Here is a 25,866-nt window from a genome sequence, read left to right on the forward strand (position 1 = left end):
GCGCTGGCTGGCACAGAAAGAAAAAAAGACTGACGTCAGAATGCCTAAATGGCACCTATATACGCAACAAGAACGTCACTTCTAATGCGGATGTCACCAACTGCACCACACAGAGTCTAATGATGTGACCTAACGCCATGCAGGGGTACTGCTCACGAAAAGTTTCCAGATCCAGTTTGACATGTGGGATAATTCTAGGGTAAGGAATCTGCGGCTGGAAGTCTATCAGATAAAAGTCTCTAACCAGAATGATATTAATATCTGCTTAGTCCTGAATGGGGTGCTGTATTTTGCCGCTACCAGAGAGAAAATGAACATCGGAGTCCTACAGAGCCCATGATCACTACATGCATTCTAGCCTTTAGTAAGTGGCTCTCCCAAGGTAATAATTTGCTAATCACAAAGTCACATCTAGAGAAGATCATGTAAGGCCAACTTACAGATCAGATCTTTTAAGGCATCTCATTGGAGGCTAGTCTTAACACTAGTCGGAATCAATTAAAAATCAACCATGGCTAGAAAAAGACAGTAACATATCTACAAAGATGTTACATTTATACAGTGAAATGCAAAAAATAAATGAATCCAAACAGCTTTGCACCGATGTGATGTATTTGAAATTACTAGGAAAGGTAAACATTCAAAGCATTTATCGGAGCAGAGTACAAATCACAGTTCTTGTTCCCATTTACAAAATGTAATAGAAAGCTCAGTGCAGTGTATCTAGTACGAATTCATATACATCAACTACAAATTGTGAAAAAAATATAAAGTGAAGCACGGTGCATTTAAAAAATAAATTACACTAAGATCTAATGCAAAGCTTCATATATAAAAGATAAAAATACAGTAGTGTGGTGTGACATTAGTTTAAAACAATACAGCAGAATAAAAAGCAAAGAAAAATACACAATATAGAATTCTACACTAGTTTGTATCTAGGAAATGCTGAAGCTTTAAGAAGAAAACATTGTTCCAAAAATGAAAAAGTATTCCAATAAATTTCATGTTGTCCCTCTGTCTTGTATTCCGATCAAGAACAGATAAATTGCAGATAACTTAATGTCAGAGAAATTAGGAGGTTTCTTTACTCGGTAACCAAAGTTAAGACTGAGCCGAGGTACAAGAATGTAACTTACTAAAGACTCCTACATGGCCTTTCACACATGAGGGTCTTATACAAGTGGGTACTGTGTAACAACAATAGAGTAAATCCCAAGGTGAACTACTACAGAGGGTCCTATTTAGCACAATACTATTATTTATTTCCAGTAATTCTAGCTTATCTCTGAATTAATGGAGCTGATCATGGCATTCCTTCCCTTGCTCCACGTAACCACCTACTAACTACACATTCCTTTTGCGTAATTTCTCAAAAAAGTGCCAGAACACCCTTTACTTTTTGCTTTCTACTCTTACACCTTATTAAATCATTACTTTTGTCTTGTTAGATGCTGTGCTTTTTTGGTCACTCATCAAAAACTCCACTCACTTTTAAGACTTTGCAAAGGTTTTGTGAAGTTGTAACTACTTAAAGAAATATTGCAACTACAAAATAAATAAAATAATCTCTAGAAATTAAATGCGCTGGGTTTTCTGTGAGCAGGGTAAAAAGAACGGTTCAAACCCCAATGTATTTTGAATTTGCAAGAAAATGCAAACTCAGGTAGAAAACTTGCAATTTTAAAAAAACACAAAAGAACCACATTTCTTCTTTCACTTTGACGATGTGCAAAGTGAGAAAAGTCTACTCTAAATTTTGGACAAAATGTATTGCAAATTAGAACTGACCTTACAGTTTTAGGGACAATAATTTAAATGCATTCCACATAATCTTAATCTCAGGTGCCCCAATATGGAACTTGTGATCATAAGTGGTTAGTTTCATCTGCCAAAGGCATAGGAAGTATTAACATATTCATGATTAAGGACAGTCTAATATGCTACCTTTGGTATTACTGTTATAGGGGAGGCCCTTGAGTACTTCTGGGGCAAGGTGTGGAACACATATTAAAAGGACATGGCTGAATGCATTGAACATTTTGTTCATTAATTTAGAAACCAAGTCTTGACCTAGCATTTAACTTGGATCACTCAACTGAGCTTTAGACAATTATACATTTGTATCCACACATTTTTAACACTTCATGTCATCAAGCAAGATGATGGACCGTGTGGTCCCATGTTTGGTGGGGGCAGTGAACTAAGTATCACTCTGGACAAGCAAATACTGTTTATTTGTAATTAGGAGACAATTGTTTTGATGATTATCTGTGTAACTGTTAGAGGACACATTTAGCCCCCCCACCCCCCAAAAAAAGTCACGCCCATTCATCGTGGTGCTTAACACTTGAAAAAGGCACTGTCAGCTAAGTTTGAAAAGGCACGGTGCGGCAAAGGGGATGAAAGCCAATAGTCTTTACATTGATACGGTTGACCAATTATTGCATCAATTCTAAAATCTCAATCTGTCTCATTGCATCTGTGAACCACATAGTTACTACCTTACTCCAATTTGTCCATTTACAAACGGATTATGGAATGCCTCTTCTATAACTATTCAGGCCTGTTTCTCCTTTATTCCACCTCCTACTGTACACCCCAGGAAGACAAAATACCTAACCACCCCATAACCCTGCAAACATTTTGGCGAAGGTCTTCCCTCAATTAGGAGCCACCCACAAAGCCAAGATTTTTCACTTGCAAAATAGTGCAGCATGCAGATCCATCAGGCAGCAAGAGGTGTCAATGCATTTTAAACTGTGGAAGGAATAAAGTGTGCTTAAACTTTATGCTGCACATGTAATAATATTTTATGTTTGCTGTTACTTTCTTTTTTTGCACAATTGCAAAAATGTATTAAAAGTCTTTGAAAAAAATGAGCCACATGTTTGTCTGACTTTTGCGCTACATGATTAACAGTGTCAGTAAAAACACCACTACAGCACTTTAAAGCTACAAAGCGGTTATGGGAAAATCAACTTTTCCAAGTGAATAGGCATTTGTTAGGAACATAAATCGAACATCACTCCAAACTGTAAATTGAGTTTGAATAAAGACAAATCTACACAACGAAGCCATAGCCTTCAGCTGCATCAACGTATTATGGTCTAGCACCACTAATTAACATGTGCATACTTCCTGCAGGACTCAATTATTGCCAGACTTTGAGAATCCAATCTTACAGTATTGCAGTCCTCCCTGAATCTCAATTTATTCTCAAACACGAAGAAAAAGTTGAAAGAGAAGATGTAAATCTTAATCAAATGTATGCTTTTGACTAAAATTTAAGCAACACTATGTTATGTAAAGGTTCGGGAGATCCTCGGCTCGGCTGACAGATAAATAGTCATGTCTGAAGTGCCAATTACCAGCCTTACAAGCTGCTCAAGAAAAAGGAACACATGTTCCTTCCCTGAAAAACGTGCAAACAGTACTGCTTACAAAGCAAGCTGCAGCATGGCTTGACATAGCAGATGTTGATACTGGCAAAATCGACCAATATAATGTAATCTGCCGTAGCAACACTTCCAATCCTACAGCTGTTGAATGGTGACTGACACCCGAATGCACAAGATACCGGGAGATTTGGTTACACAAACTCTCAATGTTCAGAATGGCCTGCACCAAGCAAACCTCACTCTTCATTTTGAAGTTTAAAAAACAAGAAATAAATAAAGAAATCAGGCGTCAGTACTGTAAAGAAAATAATCTTTGTACACTTGCCCTTAACGTAAGCTAATAGTGTCCATTAACTATGTCCAAAATGCTAAAATGTTAGATTATCACCAACAGGCTAGAGTTAAGAATTATTGATACCCATCTTATCTGCAGGCTTTGTCAAGTGCAGAGCTAAAACAATAAAGATTTCACACCGATTAGGCTTTAATTCAACAACAAATATTGTTAAGTGTGCAAACCCTCAGCTGGGGAAGGCTACCACTCAGATTAGAAAACATTTTGAGTTTTCAATATTCACCTTTTTTTTATAGTATCAGGATCTAAATATCCACACACACCATAGTATAGATGTAAAGAATGGAAGTGACAGTACATTATACAGACAGTAACTTCTGATATAGCTTTTTTTTTTAAAGTTGCTTACATATCTTTACAGGAAATACACAAGAAATATGCAAAATACTTCACAGAAGAAAACCTAAGGTCCACTAAAGTATAATCCAATTAACAAGAGGAACAGTAGAAACGCAAACAGTACAAACATTAGTGGTTCGTCGATATACAGGACGATTCAGTGGCTCTACCTGGTCTAGTTTCACAGAAGCTACACACCCAAGGGCCATAAATAGTCCACCTCAAAGGGATGGTTGTCAGTGTATTAACCTAGAAGACAGTAGTAGACAGACATGCTTGAACACAAAGGAACATGATCTGCGTCTGTGTTGGGGCATTCTCAGCACAAGTTCGGGCTTGTCAGGTATTGCTTTACCTGGTCACTCTTGCCCAAGCTCTTTTGAGCATTTGTACCTATCTCTACAAATCAAAATAAAACGAATTCCATTGAAATCCAATAGATGGATGCATAGTTCTTGCAAGTTATCCACGTCTTCAGAAGTCTGTTAGAAAAACGTTGTAGAAGAATGTTCGCAGAGATGAAATAGGATATTCCAGTCTTCAGGGATTAAAAAGGCGGGAACAGGCTTTTCCTTCATAGTTCAGTAGTTAGCAAACATTTAGTCTTCATAGGCTGTTCAGTGAGCTGGGTCACGGTGCTAATAATTAAAAAAACATAGTTACTGTTAAATAAGTTTCAAAATCTTCAACAAACTGCTGTTAACATTTTATTAAGTCATTCGGCATGTAATATATAGTGCTGCATCACTAAATAATTGAAATGCCTGCTCTTGTTTTACCCCTAAAACAGTAAAGATAATCAAGTTACTTATTTTCTGTAACACTCTTTCTTGTGGATATTCAATCTCAAATTTAGATTATTCCACAGGCACAAACAAGACTGGACCTGGAATATTTTCACAGCAATGTTCCTGCGCAGCACTATGTGCCACCTTGTGGCTTCATGTAGACTTCGTTCCACACTGTAAGGACGAAGCAGTCACGTATAAGCACCACCCTTGCATGCTGACACTTTTTTGCTAGGCTTCACGCTCATGAACATGGAGCCTATAACAAACATCGGCACTACTGTGCAGATCTCTAATTTGGGGCCTTAATTAAGGGCAAAAAGAGACCACTCTAATGTATCGGGCACTGGGGGTAGGTGAGAAATCTACAAGAACGTTACCAAAGGTAAGTAACTTTCTTCTGCTGGATACCTCTAACCACAGGCACCTCACCTTTATAATAGATACCAAAGTAGTACCCCCTCCCCGCCCCCCAAAGATGGACGGTTTGTGGAGTGGACTCAGGCCAATAAATCTTTCAGGACTGAACGTTTGCTCAAATGCCCAAGTCGCAGCCTGAAAGGTGTCTGGGACAGGCACTCTGCATGCTAATGCTAATGCAGGGTGTCTGGGACAGGCACTCTGCATGCTAATGCTAATGCAGGGTGTCTGGGACAGGCACTCTGCATGCTAATGCTAATGCAGGGTGTCTGGGACAGGCACTCTGCATGCTAATGCAGGGTGTCCGGGACAGGCACTCTGCATGCTAATGCAGGGTGTCCGGGACAGGCACTCTGCATGCTAATGCAGGGTGTCCGGGACAGGCACTCTGCATGCTAATGCAGGGTGTCCGGGACAGGCACTCTGGGGACAGGCACTCTGCATGCTAATGCAGGGTGTCCGGGACCGGCACTCTGCATGCTAATGCAGGGTGTCCGGGACCGGCACTCTGCATGCTAATGCAGGGTGTCCGGGACCGGCACTCTGCATGCTGATGCAGGGTGTCCGGGACCGGCACTCTGCATGCTAATGCAGGGTGTCCGGGACAGGCACTCTGCATGCTAATGCAGGGTGTCTGGGATAGGTACTCTGCATGCTAATGCAGTCGTAGGGGCCTTAGCCCTGGAGGAATGGGACTCAGACGTTCTGGAGGATAATTTAGGACTAACGCTTAGCACATCTCAACATAGAGAACTATACACCTTAACAGAGTCCTCTTTTTCACAACTTTCTCTTTGCCCGAAGAACCCCACAAAAAGCTAATCCCTAGTTAAACATCGAATTGAGATCTGGGGTATGATTTCCTCCCACTCTCCAGAGCTTTGTTTCATGACTGAAACCTGGCTGACTCCTACTAACCACCCTTCAATCAACCTAGCAATACCGGACGATTATAAATGCATTCATCTCGAAAGAGTGGGGGAAACAGGGGGAGGGATTGAGATTGCCTTTAAAAACCATCTTAAAGTGCAATGGCTGTCCACTGTTTGTAATGATACAATGGAACTGGGCATTTTTAAAATCATTATTTCCCCCTCGGAGACTTTGAATGGAGCCTCAGTCTATCGTCCACCTGGCCCAAAAACGAATTTTGTCAATCATTTGACTGAATTAATTGCTGTGCAGGCTCTGGCTTCTAGTAAATTCATTTTACTGGGGGACTTTAACTTTTATGGGAGGACTCGACGAACCCTGAGGTAATGAAGCTTATCTCCAGTTTGAATGCCATTGGTCTCTCACACAGGGTGTTCGGGCCCACCCATCGTGCTGCTCAAACCCTGGATCTTATTTTTACAAACATGGAATGGTTAAAGATCTACCCCCCTCTCCCTCTCACATGGAAAGATCATTGTATGATCCTATTCACTCACCTATCCCAAATATATTCAACTCCCATAGTCCATCCAAAGTTGACAAGGAGAGAATCACGTAGGCCCTGGCAGAAACTTACATTGGAATTTTTTAAGGAGATATTCCCTCTTCATAATAAGGACTACGGCAATAATGATCAGGAGGTCTCCGATCTGTTGGACAGTTTCAATGCAGCCTTCGAAATGACTTTTTTTAAAATACTTTATTCGGTTTGTTTTTTTGTACAAAACCATAAAAGTTCAAATACATAAAAAACAGTAAAAACTTTCAGTTAAATTACATAATACACAATACGCCGGTTTAAAATAACAATGTTCCATAACATTTAAGAAAATAAAATAGCTGTTACAGGGAGCATCAATCGAGCGGTTGCTTATGCTATTCTAATTATCCAGACTTTTTCTAAGCTTCACTACACTTTTTAACAAGCATTTGCAATGCAATAGGTCTCGCATTAGGAAAGTTTGAGCTATTGGTATTGTAAATGACAAATATTTTATATATGTGTTGGTTTTGAAAATTGCAAAATTAATAGCTTTGTCATTTACAATGCCAATAGTTTTAACTTTCGCAAATGGGACACCGATAGCATTTGTAATGTAATATATGTTGAACTGACCCTAGGCAGCGGCCATGGCGTAGATTGACTGCTAATAATACCACAGCTGGAAACTGACACCTAGGCACGAGGCAGAGGCCACGGCATGGATTATTGATTGGTAATATTAGCATAGGAGTCACCAGGCCCATGCCATGAGGGCAGTTCGCTGGCAAGATGAGAGACCACTGCATTTGATAACATGGACTCTTGTTTTAATGGTGGCCTCGTGTCAAAAGCAGCAATGTGTATATTTGATTAAAATCAATCCAAGAGCACACAATATGAATAGTTGTTAATATGCGAATAAACAGGATAGTGGCTATGATGTTTGTCAAGCAGAATACAATTACAGTGCTTTAGGATTTCTTTAAATTAAGATTCCCCTGGCCAACTAAACTAATTTTGGCACTACGAAGGGCCTAGCTGAGTTACATAGATGGGCTTGCTCCCGCACCTTCATACCTTTCTTGAGCAATACACGTACTGTCCAATTAGGAGACACTTGTTGTTCCTGCCTCTCTGCCTCAGCATCCATGTTGTCTACTTTCAGGCAGGCTCATAAACCTGACAAAATACTTGATATGCATTGTCTGTAGCCTTCAGCAAGGAAAGGTGTTTACTGCTACCGCCTGACCTGCAGCCCGGAGTCCCTGGATTGAAGTTCCTCTCTAGCTAACAGTGCTTCTGCGCAGCTTGGATACTCTGCCTTGAGCATTGCTAAATAATAATAAGGGGTAGGCTGGCAAGTATCAAATATATGGAGATAAATATCTGTCTACATCCGTCCGGCAGGGAAATGTCGAACGATGCTCCAGTCCTAATGTAATTCTTTCCCCAGTGATAAAAGGAGGCGCGCTTCCAATTCTGCCGGCGCCAGCTGATTCAATTTATAAGCATTTCCAATGACATAGACCAGAAACGCAAACGAATATTATTGATTACAGTCGGCCAATCGTTCTACAGCGAGGGCAAAGGGCACACAGGGGCGAATCTCAAGTACCAGAAGTCTATTATTATCATGAGTGGATTACATGAATGACTTACTCTTATCAGAGCCGCCGGCCTCTCCTTGGAACAAGCATGACAGCAGGATCTGTGAAGCGCGTGCTGCAGTCCGCCGCCGGCCTGCGACCAGGAAGTCAGGCAGGCCGGGCGGGACAACCGGAAACAGGAAGTAGGAGGGCGGGAGCCTACCCCGCCTCCCAGGGAAGAGCCGCGATTGTTTGAAGCACCGGAGCAGGCAGTAGCCTACCCTGCGCCCCGGTGCCGAAGAAGGGAGGAAGAGTCCTGCTGCCGGTGAGAGCTGCTGCACCAAGGAAGCCGGTGAGTGGGGCTGCGAGGGCGGGGGGCATGTGTGTGCGCGCGCGTGCGGCGGCGGGCTGTGTATGTGTGTGAGCGTGCGTGTGTGTTTATGTGTCTTGGAGTCTGTGTGTATGCGTGTGTGTGTGTGACTGGGGGGGGGGGGATGATTGCCTGTCTGGGTGCCTGCGTGTCTGTGTAAGTGTAAATGCGTGTGCATGCATGCGCGTTAGGCTGACTTGCTGGGAGTATGGGAGGGAAGTGCACGGCGCGGCGCAGGACTGAACGTGCGCGTTCGCGCACCCAAATCTGCCTTCAAAAGCTCGTGACAGTTTCTTGTCCTCCATTCCCCAGTGTCCGACAGCTATAAGTCTCCGACCCTGGACGCATCCTTCGGATGCGAATTCCAGGGCGAGACCTAAAAAGGCTGCCACATGTGGTGTACAAGAACAATAGTTACTCACCTGTAATCTGTGGTTCTCCAGTATTGGTGTCTTTCATAGATTCACATGCCTGAATCATTCCCCGTCGTCGGAGTGGGAGTCCCACGGTACATAAAAATAGCAATAATATGCCATAATTATACAGTAAATACCACTAGAATAAACCAGGAAGTAAAGTAGCCCAACTACAGTAGGAAAAAAACTTCCACATCTATGACTATCATAGTCATTTTGCATAGACCAAACTACAGCCAATCAGGCGCCAGCACCCACCAGAATGTTCTCCCCAGAGGCTCAGGCTCTCAGATTTTCTCGCAAGGAGTGAAGGTAACCCAAAATAGCCTAAAGAGCCTCTGAGGGGAGGTGGGCGGGTTGCATGTGAATCTATGAAAGACACCAATACTGGAGAACCACAGATTACAGGTGAGTAACTATTGTTCTTCTCCAGTATTAGGGGTGTCTTTCATAGATTCACATGCCTGAATCAGAGTAGCTAGCAGTACATCCTTGTCAGGCAGAAGAGCATGTTTGTCCGCTTGCCAGTGAATAGTATGTAAAACAGTATAATTGAAAATACACATCTTGTTAACATATAGTAGAATACAGTTCTGCAAGCAAAATTAACAAACATGGCATAAAAGAGCCTGACAGCAACAAGGAGGTGGGAAACAGAGGCTCACCTTATTTGAAAAGGTTCCGCAGGACTGCTCGACCCACAGACGTATCTGCTTCGCTGGCTGTCTCCAGACAGTAATGTCTGGTGAATGTATGGCGACTAGCCCAAGTAGCCGCTCTGCAAATTTGCTGAATTGGGACTCCAGCAAATAAAGCCGTTGATGAAGCTATTGCTCTTGTGGAATGAGCTCTAGGAGCTGTTTGCAGCGGTCGTCCCGCTTGCGTATGGCAAAAGGCAATGGCAGACGAAATCCATCTTGCAATTGTCTATTTAGAGACTGCCTGCCCCTTACGAATGGTCCCGTAAGTGATGAACAGCTGATTGGAAGAGCGCAAGGAGGATGTTCTCTGCAGATAGAATTTAAGACATCTCTTGACATCCAAGGTATGCAATGCTTTTTCTGCTTGTGACTGCGGATTAGGAAAATATGTTTTCAGAATTATAGGCTCATTGAGGTGGAATTCCAAGGGTACCTTGGGAATGTATTTTGGATTAGTGCGGAGCACTACAGAGTCGCTTGTAAATTGCAGAAAAGGCTGTTGGATTGTAAAGGCCTGGAGGTCACTGACTCTTCTGGCGGATGTCAACGCCAGTAACAATGCCACTTTCCACGAGAGATATTTGAGGTCAGCCTTGTGAATGGGTTCGAAAGGATGACGCATAAGTTGTGCCAGGACCACATTGAGATGCCACATCGGTGGAGGTCGGCGTATTGGAGGAAACATCCTAAAGAGTCCTTTGAAGAATTGTTGTACAACCCTAGTCGAGTACAAGGAAGTAGTACCGTCTTGCCGATATCTGGATATCGCTGCTAGGAACACCTTTAAAGTTGCGTGAGATAGACCTAATTTTGCCAAATGTAGGAAGAACGGTAGAATCTCTTCCGGTGTTGCTGAAAACGGGTGAAGCCCATTTGCCTGACACCAAATGCAGAAACGTCTCCATTTTAGACTGTGAGTTCTTATTGTGGACGGTGCCCTCGCCCTGGCCAGTACCTCTTTGCATTCTTCTGGGATGTTCAAGTGGGCGAACTCCCGGTATTCAGGCGCCAGGCTGCTAATTTCAGAGATGCTGGATCTGGGTGGCAGACCTGACCGTCCTGCATACTGAGTAGGTTCGGGACTGGATCTAATTGAATTGGTTTGCACTCTGATAGTAGGAGGAATTCCGTGAACCAATATTGGCGTGGCCATCTGGGTGCAATTAGGATTAGTCTGCACGGTTCCTTCTTCACTTTCCGCAGAACTCTGGGTACAAGAGGGATTGGTGGAAATGCGTACGCATAACTTAGGGACCAGTCCAGAGAAAACGCATTCCCTTGAGAGTCCTTTTGGGGATGCCAGCTTGCGAAGAGCTTGCATTTGCTGTTGGTCTTCGTAGCGAATAGATCTATGTCTGGGCGACCCCATAGTCGAAAGATGCGCTCCACCGTCTGTTGGTGAAGCTCCCACTCGTGAGTGGAGACCTTCGTTCTGCTGAGCGTGTCTGCCAAGACATTCTCTATCCCTGGAACGTGCACCGCTTGAAGATGTACATCGTGTTCCAAAGCCCACGTCCACAACTCCTGGGCTTCCTGGGAGAGGAGGAGAGATAGAGTTCCCCCTTGCTTGTTGACGTAGTGCATGCTTGTTGTGTTGTCCGTCTTTATCAACACATTGGAACCTTGAATGACTGCATGAAACGCCTTGAGCGCCAGGAAAATGGCTCTCAGCTCCAAGCGGTTTATGTGCCAACGCTGTTGCAGGGCAGTCCACTTGCCACTGATAGTGAGGCCCTGAAGGTGCGCTCCCCAACCCTCGAGAGAGGCATCTGTCGTGATGGTGAGGCTTGGCGGCTCTTGGAGAAACGCACACCCCTTCTGAAGATGTCGTTTTTGCATCCACCATCTGAAAGAGTTCTGCATTGTCGGTGTGATCCTGATCATATCCTCGAACGTTCCTGAGATCTGTAGCCACTGCTGGGTCAGTTCTTCCTGTAGAGGCCTCATTCTGAGGCGACAGTTCGGCAGCAATGGGATGCAAGAAGAGGCCATCCCCAGAAAGGATTTGAATATCCGAACAGAAACTGACTTTTTTGACAACAGTTTCTGTGCCATGTCCTTTATCCTGAGTTGCCTTTCTTCTGAGACAAAGGCTCGAAGTTCCTGAGTGTCCAAAGTTGCTCCCAAAAAGGTTTGTCTTTGTGACGGTTGCAGTTTGGATTTTTCGTGGTTGATGGAGAGGCCCAGGGACTGGAACAGGTGTAGACATAGTTGCAGATGCGAATGAACGACTGCTCGAGAACTGGCCTTTATAAGGCAGTCGTCTAAGTATGGGAATATTTGGATTCCCTGTAGCCGGAGATGCGCCGCCACTGGAGCCAGAACCTTGGTGAAAACTCTTGGCGCCGACCGTAGTCCAAAAGGAAGAACCTTGAATTGGTAATCCCTGCCAGCCACCCTGAAGCGCAGGAACTTTCTGTGACGAGGTAGAATTGGAATATGGAAATACGCATCTTGGAGATCTAAAGTGACCATGTGATCCCCTGCTGCCAAAAGATGCAATATTTCCTGGAGCGATAACATTCTGAATGTCAATTTTCTCAAGTATTTGTTCAGAGCGCGAAGATCTAGTATCGGGCGCCACTCTCCATTCTTCTTCTTTATCAGAAAGAATCTGGAGTAAAACCCCATTCCTTTAATCTTTTGAGGCACGCTTTCGATCGCTCCCTTCTGCATCATTATTCTGATTTGAGCAAATAATTCCTTCAGGTGAGCTGGGGGGGGTCCTTTTGGAGCAACGTTTGGGGGAAATTTCTCGAATTCTAGGGCATGACCCCTGGACACTATGTCCAGGACCCATTTGTCTGATGTTATTGACTGCCAACTTGAGTAAAATTTGGATATTCGCCCTCCAATTTTTTCTTTTGAATAGGGCAGCGGTGGCGGCAGGTGAAAAATTTCATTGTCTTTTATCCTTTCCACGGTAACTTGTTCTACCCTTGTTTTGGGGATAGGAAGGCTTTCTTTGGTTGTAAGACTGATAGCGTTGAGTCTGGTACCTTTGGTTATTTTGCCTGTAAGAGGATTGCTGGCCATATCCACCTCTGGTAGAGGACGCTCCCCGTCCTCTCGCTCCCCGAAAGGGCGGCTTTCGAAATTGAAGAGACACTAAGGATTTCGCAGTTTCAGAATCCTTCTTTATAGTTTGCAAAGCTTCTTCTACCTGAGGTCCAAACAGATATTCACCATCATATGGTAGATCCAGTACCTTATGTTGAACTTCTTGCCTAAAAGAAGTAGATCGCAGCCACCCCTGCCGGCGAAGAACTGCAGCTCCTGCCAGCTGCCGAAAACCTGTTGAGGCCACATCCACAGCTGAATCAATAATCTCCTCCGAGATTCTTTGGCCTTCATGAAGTATCTTGAGCGCCTCAGTTCTTGAAGTTTCAGGTATAAGATCAAGATATGGTGCGATATCAGACCACATTTGCCGGTCATATCTACCTAATATGGCCAATGAATTTGCCGCTCGAACTGTCGTAGCCGCCATTGTAGAGACACGTTTTCCTATAGAATCCAAGCGTTTTCCATCCCTGTCAGGAGGGGCTGTCAGCTGGGACGAAGGATTTCTAGCCCTCTTCTGTGCCGCTTGAATTATTACAGAGTCCAGTTTAGGCTGTCCTATAAGGCATGCTGGAGATTTCTCTGGAGCCCTGTACTTCTTCTCCAAACGTGGTAGGACTGGAGGAATGGATGCTGGTGTTGCCATGACCTTAATTCCCTCCTGCCAGATGAAATCAATAATGGGAATCGACTTAATCTGTCGCCTTGGTTGGTCTTTAAAGTCATAAAGAAAACAATCTTGCTCTTTATGCTCCATATCAATATGAAAACGTTTAGTGGCGCGTTCCATCAAGAGATGGAAGCCAACCACATCCACTGGTGGAGAAATCGAAACTGCATGGCGCGAAGGGGAAGGTGTGTGCTCCTGATATTCATCCCACTCCGACTCATCTTGAACCTCACCTTCCTCCCTTTGTTCCTCCTCCTCCGAAGACAAAGAGTCGGCTCCTTCCGCCTGTACCTGTGAAGCAGGCGATGTAGGAAGTACTGGCTGCAAATTTGGTGTCGGCACCTCAGTATTAGGAGTAGTCGGCTCTGAGGCCGCTGGTTCTGAAGGTGGAAACCTCCTGTAGTAATCGTCCAACATGTACTGGAGATTAGACAGTAAAGCCATAGGCACTTGAGTGAGTGGCAAAGAATCCACCTGGGATGGCATCTGCACTTCTGGATGATCTTCCTCCTGCTCATCCTCCTTCAACTGAATATTCAATTCAGAAGGACTTGTAGCCACTCCAAACCTCTGATCTGTTTCTTCCTCACTATCCGAGTCCAGAAGACGATCAGGAACTTGCGTCGTCGGTTTTGGTGTAACGAACACCGTAGACGGAGACCATACTTGCAACGCGGTACAGGATGAAAACTGCGGCGTCGACGGCGCGTTTCCCAATGTGTCAGTGGCCGATATTGTAGGTGCCTTTGAAATTGACGTCGACAGGATGGACTTCGTCGACGGTACATCCTTCGATGACGGTACGCCATTCGTGGACGGTACCCCCTTTACCGACGGTACACCCTTCGTCGACGGTACGTCCCTCGTCGACGGTACACCCTTCGTCGACGGTGCGCTCTTCGTCGACGGAACGCCCTTCGTCGACGGTATGCCCTTCGTCGACGGTTTCGTCTCCGTCGACGGTATGCTCTTCGTCGACGGTATGTTCTTCGTCGACGGTATGATCGTCGACGACTGGATGGCCGTCGTCGACGGAATGATCTTCGTCGACGTGGAGGCCTTCGTCGACGGAACGCTAGTCGTCGTCGGAATGACCTTCGTCGGCGGCAGCGCCGTCGACGATATTGTCGCTGACGATCTTTTCGACGACGGCAAGGCTTTCAGACTCGATGTCGACGAGGAGTCGCCGACGGCCGTCGTCGACGAGATAGGCCTTACCGTCACGTAAACCATAGTTGGGGAAGACGCCGCCGTCGTCATAATCATTGACGATTTAGGAGATGAGAAAGTCATCGTCGACGTGGATGACGCATCGGCGGAGGTCTTCGTCGACGAGCTGACAGTGGAAGGCGTCTGAAAAGATGAGTCCTGAGAAGAACTCTTGACAGTTTTTTGAGGCAAGTTCTTGGCGGGCTTTTTATGAGACGAACTCTCCAAGCCTTTGCCTGAAGAGGCAGCCCTTGAACATGAAGGTTTGTCAGAACCTTTTGTTGGTTGATTTTTCTTAGCAACCTTAGCCTCAGAAGATGGTTGATGTTCAGACGCAGGCCTCTTCCTAGACACTGAAGTGGAACCTGAGGCAATACTGTCAACATCAGACACAGCTTTATCAGAATTCTTTAGCCTTTGTAGCCACAAAAGCAATCGACCTTCTCTGTCTCTCTGGGTCTTTGGAGGAAATTTCCTGCAGATCTTACAGTCCTTGACTAGATGATCTGGGTAGAGACAATATATGCATTTCTCATGAGGATCCTCTTTAAAAAGCCGGAGCTTACCACAGGACTCGCAGGCTCTGAACAGAGACTTCCTTGAAGACATTTCAACTAGAAAGTAGAGATATTTCAAAAGAAACTGAGCAGAGCTCAGGGAGACTCCCTTCACACGACGTGCGGTAGAAAATCTGAGAGCCTGAGCCTCTGGGGAGAACATTCTGGTGGGTGCTGGCGCCTGATTGGCTGTAGTTTGGTCTATACAAAATGACTATGATAGTCATAGATGTGGAAGTTTTTTTCCTACTGTAGTTGGGCTACTTTACTTCCTGGTTTATTCTAGTGGTATTTACTGTATAATTATGGCATATTATTGCTATTTTTATGTACCGTGGGACTCCCACTCCGACGACGGGGAATGATTCAGGCATGTGAATCTATGAAAGACACCCCTAATACTGGAGAATCATAGTTTAACAGTTGTAAATAAAGTAATGAGGGACGTGCTTGTACAAAATTCAATTTTTAAAAAATAGGTTTAAGGTAAAGAGCCCTGGGGAAATCATAATATTTACAGAAAAACATAAAGTGCAGCAAATCCTGTGGAGACAGCTTGTCGCAGCCACAGGATGCTAACACTGACCCTTTATGGCTACCCCTTAATAAAAGATGGAACATGTTAAACCGGAACCTAGTTAATAAAAAACGCTCATAGGCTGGTAGTGGCCATAATAAATAAGGTTCCACACCAGGCATTGTTTTGAGCATCAAATGTAGTCGCACGTTGGGTTTCAACAGGTCCTTTTCCTCCCTTTCTATTACTCTCCCTGCTATGAATGACTGTTTGATAAACGCTATGTCCTTCCTAGTGATTCCTGCCGGATTTAAAAACAGATCCAGGCGACCCTCCTTATTAAAAGTAGTTTTAAGATACTTCATCCATGGGATTTTTGACATACAATTTAGGCTCACTATCTCTCTTAAAAGGCTATGAGTTAAGCCCAGCTGTTTGTTAAGCCAGCATTGTAGCCAAAAAATAAGGGGTCGCAGGGACAGGATATCACTAATGAAGGGCAAGCCGGTCTCTTCATGTACAGACATATTTGGAGTCCCTGAGGTACACACAAGAGTGGTTTTAAAAATTTATTTTCCACCACCTGCAAACCCTCTAGGTTACAATAACCCCAGAGATCACTTCCGTAACTGGCTATCGAGATGCTCTTTGCTCGGTAGACCTTCAGCATGGCCGCCACTGGTCTGTTACCCATTCTCGCAGCGAAGTCAAAGAGCGCTGTATTTGCCCTTGTAAATTCTCCCCTTTTCTTATTCAATAAGGGGGCTCAATTGAGCAGGTAATCTAGAAGGACACCCAGGTATGAGAAAGTCGTACAGGTTGGTACCCTGATGCAGTTTACCGGGAATGGATGCTGCTTTTTGGATCCTTTCCCCACCTGCATCACGAAAGATTTAGTGTTATTTATGGAGAGGTCTCGGCTAGCCATAAACTCGTGGAAGGCGTTCAGTAGTGTTTGTAGCCCTTTCGGGGTGCGTGCTAGCAGAACGGCGTCGTCTGCGTAGAGCAGAACTGGCAGTCCCCGCCGTCCCACATAGGGATAATCAGCCCCTGTCTCAATCAAAAGGGCTTCAAGGACATTTATATATAAATTGAACAGAAAGGGGGCCAGGATACACCCTTGTCTGACCCTCCCGGCTGGTGCTAAAATTTCCTGTGACCTTGAGATCCATAGTGTATCTAACATTAGCCTGTGTATCTCTGTGTAGATCGTTTAGGAAGTTCACCAGGTATTGCTCTACCCCCATGGCCTCCATGGACTGCCATAGCCTTCCTCGATTGACACAATCAAAGGCCAACGAGAGGTCCATGAAGGCCATGTAGATGGTCCCCGGACATGAGATGGTGTACTTCCTCAAAATCAGATACAGGTTAAGGCATTGAGCCATGGTTGAATGCCCTGGGCGAAATCCGTACTGAATGTCGGAGATGTTCTCGTCTGCCCAGGTAGTCAACCTCTCAAGTATTACACCCCCTAAAACCTTTACGAAGGAATCAATAGGCCTATAGTTTATAGTTAGATTTCTATCTCCTTTCTTGAACACGGGTACTATAGTTGAGATTACCCATGAGTTTGGACAGCCCATTTCTGCTGCAGCATTTCCCACCGCTGCTAGGATTGGGGCCAGAATTGGGGACTGGATTTAAATAAATCTGGGGGGATGCCATCTGGGCCTGGTGCTTTCTTATTTGTGAGGTTGGTGATCCCCTCCGTCATTTCCATTACAGAGTACACCATAGAGTCCTTCCCCTTCGTTTCACTGGGGTTCACTGCGGGTATGACTGTATCCTTAAAAAATCAAAGAGAAGTGTGACACCCAGTCGTCCTCCATGATATTGGACCCCACTTCTTTAGTCCCCATCATTATCAATGGAGAACGATTGATGGTGGACCAAAATCTTGAGCTGCTTCCTAGGGTCAGCGGATCTAAGAGCTCCTTCCAGAGTGCGCTCTTTAACTCTTTTTTCCTGTTATCCAGAACTTTTTTGTAAGTTAAACGGAGTTTGCGAATCAGGAGTTTATCCCGGGGAAGTAGGTTAAGAGCCTTCTTCAGGTTTCTGGCTGCTTTAGAGCATGCATGGGAGAACCATTTAGGTTCTCCGGATGGAGTTTTCCCCCCGGGGCATGTAACATCTTTCCTACATTGAGGGAAATCCTTTCGAAGGCATTTAGAATACCTTCACCCTGTGGTTCGGTACTGAGACAGGTTAAAAATTCAGGACCGCAGTCTTTCTTAAGTCTATCTAAAAAGACAGACGGGATAACCGGATTCCATTTAATTCGCCGTCCACCATTTGTAGGTTGCAGCGTGTTTCCTCCTACGACTTTATCCTTTATTTTCATAACATTCCCTCCTAGCTGCAAACAGACTGGATTATGGTCGCTGTATGCACTTGGTGTTATACAAAAGCCCAGGAGGAGATTCATAATGGTTCTAGAAACTAGGATAAAGTCTATAAAGGTCCCATGACTTCTGCCCTTAAAGGTGGGTTCCTGTTGTATGGATGATGGTGCTGCAATACTCATGGTGAACAACAGGTCATAGTCGTCTAGCAGGTGATTCAGCGCAATTCCCTGTTTAGAGTGTTCAAAATGTAATCCCAATGACGACGGACAGCCCATGGTCGCTAGTGTATTTAACATAGGATCTCCGCAAAGGTGTACATTAAAGTCCCCTGCAAGTAACAGGTTCCTTATTGATGGACCTCGACACTGGGTGATAAGATTATGCAGTTCAGTGATCCTGCATCCCTCACCCTGATTATTTGCATTATAAAAGTTTATAATACAGAGGCTACTATCATCTTTACCCACGATGATCGCCTGAATGTGTCGGTTACCTAGGGAGATAGCCCTTATGCTACATCTTAGTGCCAGAGGGGTAAAGATGACCAGTCCTCCCGAAGCACGGCCACTATTTGAGCTTGATGCTGGGACATAAAATGATTTATAACCCTCAAGTGAGATGTTGCTGTCGGTAGCCCAAATCTCTTGGAGGCAGATGATAGAATATTGGCTCACGAACTGCACCCATAGAGGGTCTAAGATTTTTCTTAACAGCCCTGCAATGTTCCACGAAAGGACGTTATATTCCGGATTGCCCGTTATGGGCACAGAGACAGGCAAGGGGAGTGGTGGATCAGGTTGATCTATTATGGTACAGTTCTCCTCACAGGGACCGTCTTGTATAGACGGGTGTTTTTGCGGGTTCGCAGGGGCTATCACCGATCTTACCAGGGGAGTGGGATGTATGGGCGAGGTACACGGTTCATTGGGAGGGGAGTAACTGGACACGTCACTCCGCTGTCAATCGCAGTCATTAAGGCCTGAAAGGGCATTAAATCTGTTTGTGACCTCCAAGGGAGTGAGTTGACCTGATGCACCCCTCATCCTGGCTCCGTTAAACCTTAAGGGTATAATGTCCCACCCATCTAGTCTTCCAGGGTGTGGTGGCTTCTATGTGTATATCGTGTTCCTGTGTTTAAAGGTGTCATACGACCCTGGCCTATAAAAAAACACTAGGGGCAGTATATTTATACCCTGTCTCCCCTGTGATATACCTCCCTCTGCTTCCCCAAGTATCCCTTCCACTGGTACCGGACTATTAAAGTTGATCGCTATACAGTCTCCGTCTCTTCTTGTCCGTCCCAGCCACGCTACTCAGCGGGCCATGATTATGTTATGTCCTACTCTATACCCTTCACTTGTGTTTCGGTTTAACCAATGTGTTACCTTATTTTTAATCTGATAAAAATCCTCTCTCTCTCCTGGACATAATGGGGGAACATTTCCCAGGACTATCACTAGAGGGGTACTTTAAGGGGGTAGATCTAAGATGGTTCGGTCGCAGGCACCCACGGCTGGCTGGTCAGTCTGTTTCGAGCCTGGTTGTTTGCCCCCTTCTTGGAGTATCATAGGTATCCTCGTTCTACTGCCACTACCGTCTGTTCCCTGTGCTCTCTCCCTGGTACCACCCATACTGATTTCCCCCGTCCCTCTCTCTGTCAACATTACATGCTGACCGACATTAGCGGCTTTAGGTTGTTCGGTGTTGATCAAGTTGTCAGCATGCATAATTTGTCCCCCGACCTCCTGCTATCTAGTACAGAATTTAGCATTTGAGTGTTGTCTGCTGTGGCCTGTAGGAGTTTGCCTAAGTTTTCATTATTATTTTTAGTCTTTCAAAGATGGGAAGCATTAGGGACTTTACAATATGTTCCACTTGCCCGATCAACCCACCCTCTCCTGACCCAGTCACTAGCGATCCTCTCAGTGTCTGCTGTTGGTCATTATTGGTTGTAAAGTGGGCACTCTTATTCTGGGCAGGGGCGGCGTCTGAAATGTGGATGAGGTTGTTTGTACCCTTTGATGTAGCTATTTTTTCCCCTAGTTTTGGAAGCTTAGCTCGTTTACCTTTCTGTCCGCCCCAACCCTGCTTTCTTTTCCCTGTTAGATTTGCACTTGTGGGTGTTGCTTTTATGGCGGGATATTCGTGGGTCTTTGAAGGATCAGTGTTACGGTGCCCATTTTCCTCCTGGATGATAATGCTATCTTTTGTGCTGTTCCCCGCTGTAACAATACTTAGTGTATCTGACCCAATGCTGATCTCAGGCAGTCCTAAATCAACAAGACGCTGGCTTAGACGATGACATTAGATGCGGTCATTCCTCAGAGCAAAAAGAGCCCAGTCTTCCGGCGTCACTCTGCCCCCTGGTACACAGGCGATTTGAAAATCGATAAATCAAATTGTAAAGCATTAGAGAGACGATGGAGAAGCACAAAAAACTCTTCTGAAAAACAAATTCCTAAATCAGCTTTATCTCATTACCATAAAAAAATAAAAAGTGCTAGACATACTTACATTCTGAATCAAATAGAACAATCTAGCAAGTCTTCTAAAGCTTTGTTTAATATTGTCAAGGATTTTGTGTCATCCCAAGCGTGTAAACAGTCGCAACTGGATTTCCAGGAACTTTGTGACTCAATAGCGAATTTTTTCCATGAAAAAATCTTTGATTTATGCCAATTTTCCTATTACGGTCACAAAATAAGTCAGACTTATTACGGATTTTGACGACTGTGCTATCTCCTACCTGCCTCCTGAACCAGTCTGAGACAATTCCGCTGGAGGAGATAAACAGATTATTGTCTGCCGCTAAATCTGGCTCACCAGATGATATATGCTCACCTAAAATTATGGCCCTTCTTTCCCCTGTGTGTGCTACGGAAATACAAAAAATGTTTAACTGTTCAATTTTATACGGTTCAATCCATGCTGTTTGGATAGAAGCCTATGCCCAGCCTATCCTTAAGAAACCGACGGCCGATCCTCAAGTCTTCAGCAATTACAGACCGATATCTCTGCTGCCCTTGCTTGGTAAAATATTGGAAACCACAATACATAAGCAACTCAGCTATTATTTAGAATTCAATAAGATTCTTGACCCTTCACAGTCGGGCTTCCGCCTGAGCTTTAGCCATTTTGGCTGTCACCGACTTATAAGACAAACTCTCTATGCAGGAGGATCAATGCTACTGACCCTCTTGGATCTCTTCGCAGCATTCAATACCATCTCTCATCGACTGCTAGTGGAGAGATTATATGAGTGTGGTATTCGGGGCTTAGCCTTGAAGTGGCTTACTGACTTTCTATCAGACAGATGGCAGACCATAATGCTGGATCCTCACATGTCCCAAAAATTCTTGCTTGATAAGGGGATACCTCAGGGTTCTTGTCTCAGCCCCACACTTTTTAACGTGTATATGGCTCCCCTAGCCAAGATTGTTCAACCATATGGGTTCGAAATAATATTGTACGCAGATGATACTCAGCTGCTGTTCCCAATGGGTCCCAATCCCGTAAATGCGGGAATGCTTGCATCTCAAAGTGGATGACAGAATGCTGCCTCCAACTTAATCCTGGAAAAACCAAGCTTATGCTCCTGGGCAAAGCTTCTAGGACGGTCGACTGGTGGCCATTTCAGTTGGGAGCGGCCCCCATTCCTACCTCCTCAGTAAAAAGTTTGGGATTGCAACTGGATCAAACGCTTACAATGAAGGACCATATCAAAACCACTGTAGGCTCTTGCTACTATAGCCTTCGCCTCCTACGTAAGATACTTCCCTACCTGCCGCTATACCATCGCAGAACGGTGGTCCAGGCGATGGTTAGGAGTTGCCTCGACTACGGGAATGCGCTATTGGCAGAAGTAGGTGAGACCCTACTTGTTAAGCTCCAAGTGATCCAAAACACGGCAGCAAGGATGGTATTAAACCGTCCCTCTGGGCCCCCTCACTTCCCCTGCTCAGAGAGCTTCACTGGCTTCCAGTGGAAAAAAGGTCCTTTTTCAAGATTTGCTGCCTTACACTTAAAGCAATGAAGGGAAAGGGTCCCTGTTATTTGCAAAAGAAGCTTTGTAAGCTGGTCTCCGGCTGCAATCTTAGGTCTAATTCTTTAGCCCTATTAAAGACCCCCCAGATCAGTCTTACCCATACTGGAGGCAGAGCTTTTTCGTATGTTGCCCCCCAAGTATTGGAACTCACTACCAGAGGCCTTACGTAAATGCACCTCCTTTTTGGTCTTTAGGAAACAACTAACTGCCTTTTTAGGTCTCGCCTATTCCGTTCCGCAGGAATGAATATGCAAGTCTAATGCCGTCAAACCAAGACTTAAACCCAAGGCTCCCCAAAAGCGGATTTCCAACAGTTCACGTGACCACAAGCACGCGCATTTCCCCACATGAAAGGCATCAGCCTCCCACCCACAGGATTCCCTTTGCGTGCGCTCGGCCGGCCTCTGCCAGTTCTCCTCCCCTAATTATTCACTTCACTTTTCACGGCCGCAGGCCGTGACTCGCATTTCTACTCCCCCCCTGGTCTCACATCAAATGCATCAGCCTCCCACAGGCTTACAGGTTTACTCACTTCCCCTCTTCCACTCATAGCCCGAACCCGACCCAAAGGCATTGGAGCGCTTTATAGAGCAACAGTTACATCACACAAGGACACGTTCATAGCCCAAACCCGACCCAAAGGCATTGGAGCGCTTTATAGAGCAACAGTTACATCACACAAGGACACTTTCATTTTTGTAGGCACGGAGAGAGCAAGTGACTTGCGCAGAATCACAGGACGTTCAATGGAGTTTCCAAACGCAGCTTCCCAATTCCAAAGCCGGATGCTCAGGCCCGTGCGCCATATCCTCTCCCGGTCGGCACCTTAGAGGCTGGCGGGACATGGCCGTGGCTAAAGAGAAGCAGCCAAACACGCAGCGTTTATACGGAGTCCTTCATTGCTGGAAATGTACTGCAAACATGGAAACCACACAGGGGTGTTTTACAATCTCAAGTGGGGGCTTCCCTGAATTCCACGCAGAGATCTCACTCCACTCCATTGTTATGGTCGGCACCTTAGAGGCTGGCGGGACATGGGCATGGCTAAAGAGCAGCAGCCAAACATGCAGCGTTTATACAGAGTCCTTCATTGCTGGAAATGTACTGCAAACATGGAAACCGCACAGGGCTGTGTTACAATCTCAAGTGGGGGCTTCCCCGAATTCCACGCAGAGATCTCACTCCACTCCATTGTTATGTTTTATGTTGTTAGTGTACTCATTGTGTGTTCTGTCATGGGCATTTTGTTTTGTTCAGCTACTTTTTGGTGTATTACTATTTTGTATTGCTCATGCACGAGCACATCCCCAAGCCTTCTGCCTGCCCCCTGCCTTGTTGTCTAAGCCTCGCATGACTTCAAAGGCTCCCCCAGCGTACGCTCGGCCAGCCTCTGGCATTTCTCCTCCCCTAATTATTCACTTCACTTTTCACAGCCGCCAGGCCGTGACTCACTCGCATTTCTCCACCCACCAGCCCATCGCAGCCTGCCCAACCTGTGACGTCTCTCCCTACCCCTTAACCCTACCCCCACCACCTCTCAATATTGCTGCTTGTTCTGGTGCTGTGCTTCAAAACTGTATCAAATGATGGAATCCTACCATTTGTCATTTTTTTCAGGCTTCCCTCCCTGCCCCCGCCTGCATTCCCCAACCAGGCTGCCATAACTTGCGTGCTATTATTTTAATATAATACAAGTTGTCCGTGTGCCTCCCACAGGCTTCCCTCCCCGCCCCCGCCTGCACTCCCCAACCAGGCTGCCATTACTTGCGTGCTATTATTTTAATATAATACAAGTTGTCCGTGTGCCCCACTTTCTCACTCAGCATGTCCATGTGTCCCACCTCCTCACCAAGCTTGCCCGTTTGAAAGGCATCAGCCTCCCTCCCACAGGCTTCCCCAGCGTGCGCTCGGCCTGCCTCTGCCAGTTCTCCTCCCCTAATTATTCACTTCACTTTTCACGGCCGCAGGCCGTGAGTCGCATTTCTACTCCCCCCACCCCATGTAGATGACACCTGCCTTGAAGGCACACATCAAAGGCATCAGCCTCCCACAGGCTTCCCTCCCCGCCCCTCGCCTGCCCTCCCCAACCAGGCTGCCATTACTTGCGTGCTATTATTTTAATATAATACAAGTTGTCCGTGTGCCCCACTTTCTCACTCAGCATGTCCATGTGTCCCACCTCCACACCAAGCTTGCCCGTGTGCCAACCTCCTCAAACAGCCTGTCCATTTGCCCTCACTTCTAACCCAGCCTGTCCATGTGCTATAGCTCCTCATCCAACCTCAGTGCCCCTTCTTTTTCCTGACGTCTTAGCTATGACTTTAGCTAAGGCAAGCCTGTCCGTGTGCCCCACATTTAAATGTCCACGTGTCACTCCTCACCAAGCCTGTCCGTGTGCCTCACTTTCTCATCCAGCATGTCCGTGTGTCCCACCTCCTCACCCAGCTGGCCCGTGTGTCCACCTTCTCAACCAGCCTGTCCATTTGCCCTCACTTCAAATCCAGCCTGTCTGTGTGCTATAGCTACTCATCCAACCTCAGTGCCAGCTCCACCTCAGGCGGTCCGTGTACTCCAGCTCCACCCCAGCCAGTCCGTGTACTCCAGCTCCACCCCAGCCTGTCCGTGTACTCCAGCTCCACCCCAGCCTGTCCGTGTACTCCAGCTCCACCCCAGCCTGTCCGTGTACTCCAGCTCCACCCCAGCCTGTCCGTGTACTCCAGCTCCACCTCAGCCTGTCCGTGTTTTCCAGCTCCACCCCAGCCTGTCCGTGTACTCCAGCACCACCCCAGCCTGTCCGTGTACTCCAGCTCCACCCCAGCCTGTCCGTGTACTCCAGCTCCACCCCAGCCTGTCCGTGTACTCCAGCTCCACCCCAGCCTGTCCGTGTACTCCAGCTCCACCCCAGCCTGTCCGTGTACTCCAGCTCCACCCCAGCCTGTCCGTGTACTCCAGCTCCACCCCAGCCTGTCCGTGTACTCCAGCTCCACCCCAGCCTGTCCGTGTACTCCAGCTCCACCCCAGCCTGTCCGTGTACTCCAGCTCCACCCCAGCCTGTCCGTGTACTCCTGCTCCACCTCAGCCTGCCCGTGTACTCCTGCTCCACCTCAGCCTGTCCGTGTACTCCTGCTCCACCTCAGCCTGTCAGTGTACTCCTGCTCCACCTCAGCCTGTCTGTGTACTCCAGCTCCAACTCAGCCTGTCCGTGTACTCCAGCTCCACCTTAGCCTGTCCGTGTACTCCAGCTCCACCACAGCCTGTCCGTGTACTCCAGCTCCACCTTAGCCTGTCTGTGTACTCCAGCTCCACCCCAGCCTGTCCGTGTACTCCAGCTCCACCCCAGCCTGTCCGTGTACTCCAGCTCCACTTCAACCTGTCCGTGTACTCCAGCTCCACTTCAGCCTGTCCGTGTACTCCAGCTCCACTTCAGCCTGTCCGTGTACTCCAGCTCCACCTTAGCCTGTCCGTGTACTCCAGCTCCACCACAGCCTGTCCGTGTACTCCAGGTACACCTTAGCCTGTCCGTGTACTCCAGCACCGCCCCAGCCTGTCCGTGTACTCCAGCTCCACTTCAGCCTGTCCGTGTACTCCAGCTCCACTTCAGCCTGTCCGTGTACTCCAGCTCCACCTTAGCCTGTCCGTGTACTCCAGCTCCACCACAGCCTGT

General features: G+C 46.2%; 1 protein-coding gene across 1 annotated transcript in view; it reads right to left on the minus strand.

The window, feature by feature from the left end:
• Nucleotides 1-594: 594 nt before the first annotated feature.
• EPB41L5 (erythrocyte membrane protein band 4.1 like 5) overlaps nt 595-25,866 on the minus strand; it is a 1,452,967-nt gene continuing 1,427,695 nt past the window's right edge. The window contains exon 26 of the mRNA XM_086957110.1: nt 595-4,733. Within this exon, the coding sequence (XP_086813236.1) occupies nt 4,670-4,733 (64 nt within the window). The 3' untranslated portion in view covers nt 595-4,669. The remainder of the gene's footprint in view (nt 4,734-25,866) is intronic.

The sequence above is a fragment of the Lissotriton vulgaris genome, chromosome 2_1 (genome assembly GCF_964263255.1).
Source record: "Lissotriton vulgaris chromosome 2_1, aLisVul1.2, whole genome shotgun sequence".
NCBI lineage: Eukaryota > Metazoa > Chordata > Amphibia > Caudata > Salamandridae > Lissotriton > Lissotriton vulgaris.